A 1,906-nucleotide genomic window follows, 5' to 3' on the forward strand; every position below is an offset into this window, starting at 1 on the left:
ACATGCTAATCTTCGATTTTTTTTTTTTTTACAAACCGAAAATGCTAACGATTTACGACTCTGGGAGTAATATAAAATTCATTTATAAACCAAGATTTACCCCTTCTAAAAAGTAATGAATTAAATAAAATCTGTATTGATAAATACAATATCTATGTACCTGGAGTCATTCAAAAATGTATTAATAATAAGTATATTAACCAAAAATATTTAAAGTATTCTAAATGAGGCAAGGCTTATTTAATCAATCCCATTTTAAAGGAAGATTAACGGATAAACGTTATTGCTATACTTATAACAAAAATTGGGCGTGTATCTCAAAAAACTTGACCGTGAAAATGGATGGTGAAATTACTGACATATACTCACGTGAAGGGTTCTATAGTCGCTACATACTTTCAACCCTCTATAAAAAGAGAGGGATGAATCCATCCTTGGTTCAGTTTATTAGTGAACAATCATGAAATTAGAGGTAAGGACATTCACTTAAAACACAATAATCGATTTATCTTACCCTTGTTTGTTACCCTCCTTCATTTCAGATCCTATTAGTATGTCTAACTATTCAGTTTGTGAGTTCTAAGACAATTCCTTCAAGAGGAGATGATACGTTCTCTGACAGTCAAGTGCTAGGATTGAGAGAAGTGCTTGATGAATTGGCAAAACATGGTTTACTCAGAGTACCAAGGAGAATAGAGCAGCCTGGATATACATCTCCGATCATTCCAACCACCACAAATACCTACAGATTACCTTCAAACCCCATCCCTCCGAGAGTAAATCCCTTCCTCTCCTCCCAAATAAGTCAATCTAGAGCCCCTTTGAGCTCATACTTTATACCCCAACCTCAAGCCTCTTACAACCTTCCACCAAAACAACCTACTCCTTCCCTCCCCAGAAATCCTTTCACCTCATCTAGTCCTCAAGGTAATACTCCTAAATCCTTCTCCTCAACTCAAAATGCTCCTCCTCGAGAGACAATAAGAGTGCAACAGCGTCAGCAGAGCACTACCACTAATTCATATGCCCCTTCACCAACAACCCTTTCCAGAGTTCAAAAAGATCCTCCTATTGTCAAATACAGCGGACCTAAGGTCCAACAATTATTATCCATACCAAATATGCACATATACAAGATTTTTTTATTTCCTCCATTAGAAATACGCGACAACGTATGAAGTAAAGTCGGATGTGGATAGGATCAACTATGGGCACAGTGAAGTTCGAGAGGGATCCTATACTGCAGGGGAGTACTTTGTACTCCAACCCGATGGACGAATCCGCAGGGTCACCTATGTTGTTGATGGGGATAAGGGATTTGTCCCTTTCGTAGAGTATGAGGGACAAGCCACTCCTCCTCCTGCTCTCTATGAACTCAATCAATAATGCTAACAATCCATATTTGATGAATCATCTATTCTAATTACTTGAATATAATCAAAATATGATTTCTCATTTATTTCTAACTATGATGACAGTTTTATCATATTAATAAAACGAAATCCTGTGAATAAAAATACTTATCTTATTTGATTATAATAAATGAATGAACTATGATTTCATGCTGTAATATCTCTTTGATGATTGAATTAGCATAATTCAGAGTATTGCTCAATAATAATAATTTATATTGATTATTCTAAGATGCACCTACAATAATAATAAAATATAAATATAGCATGAAAAATGGAATTAATGTACAGGGTTATACAAACGATATTTACTGCAAGAATGATATTTTTTTTTGGAAAACAATTTTTTCTTCAAGCAATTATCAGGATTAAAAGAATATAACCAGATTATGATACCTTTATGGATATTAATTTATTTTATTCAATAAAATCACCACCAGCCTAAATTACAGTCTATATACGAGGCCGAAAGTGCCAGCAAGCTTTCTCCACTT

The 1,906-nt window shown here is 34.5% G+C and overlaps 1 protein-coding gene across 1 annotated transcript; it reads left to right on the forward strand.

Annotated features, from left to right (window-relative positions):
* Window positions 1-425: 425 nt before the first annotated feature.
* Window positions 426-1,506, forward strand: LOC121124733 (uncharacterized). The gene is made up of 3 exons (XM_040719920.2): window positions 426-472; window positions 543-1,094; window positions 1,159-1,506. The coding sequence occupies exons 1-3, from the start codon at window positions 461-463 to the stop codon at window positions 1,384-1,386; spliced, it is 792 nt and encodes a 263-aa protein (XP_040575854.1). The 5' UTR covers window positions 426-460; the 3' UTR covers window positions 1,387-1,506.
* The last annotated feature ends 400 nt before the right edge of the window (window positions 1,507-1,906 follow it).

The sequence above is a fragment of the Lepeophtheirus salmonis genome, chromosome 9 (genome assembly GCF_016086655.4).
Source record: "Lepeophtheirus salmonis chromosome 9, UVic_Lsal_1.4, whole genome shotgun sequence".
NCBI lineage: Eukaryota > Metazoa > Arthropoda > Copepoda > Siphonostomatoida > Caligidae > Lepeophtheirus > Lepeophtheirus salmonis.

Coding starts and splice junctions, on each gene's coding strand:
- LOC121124733 (XM_040719920.2), top strand. Junction 1,095..1,158: donor TCAAATACAGCGGACCTAAG/GTCCAACAATTA, acceptor TTCCTCCATTAG/AAATACGCGACAACGTATGA.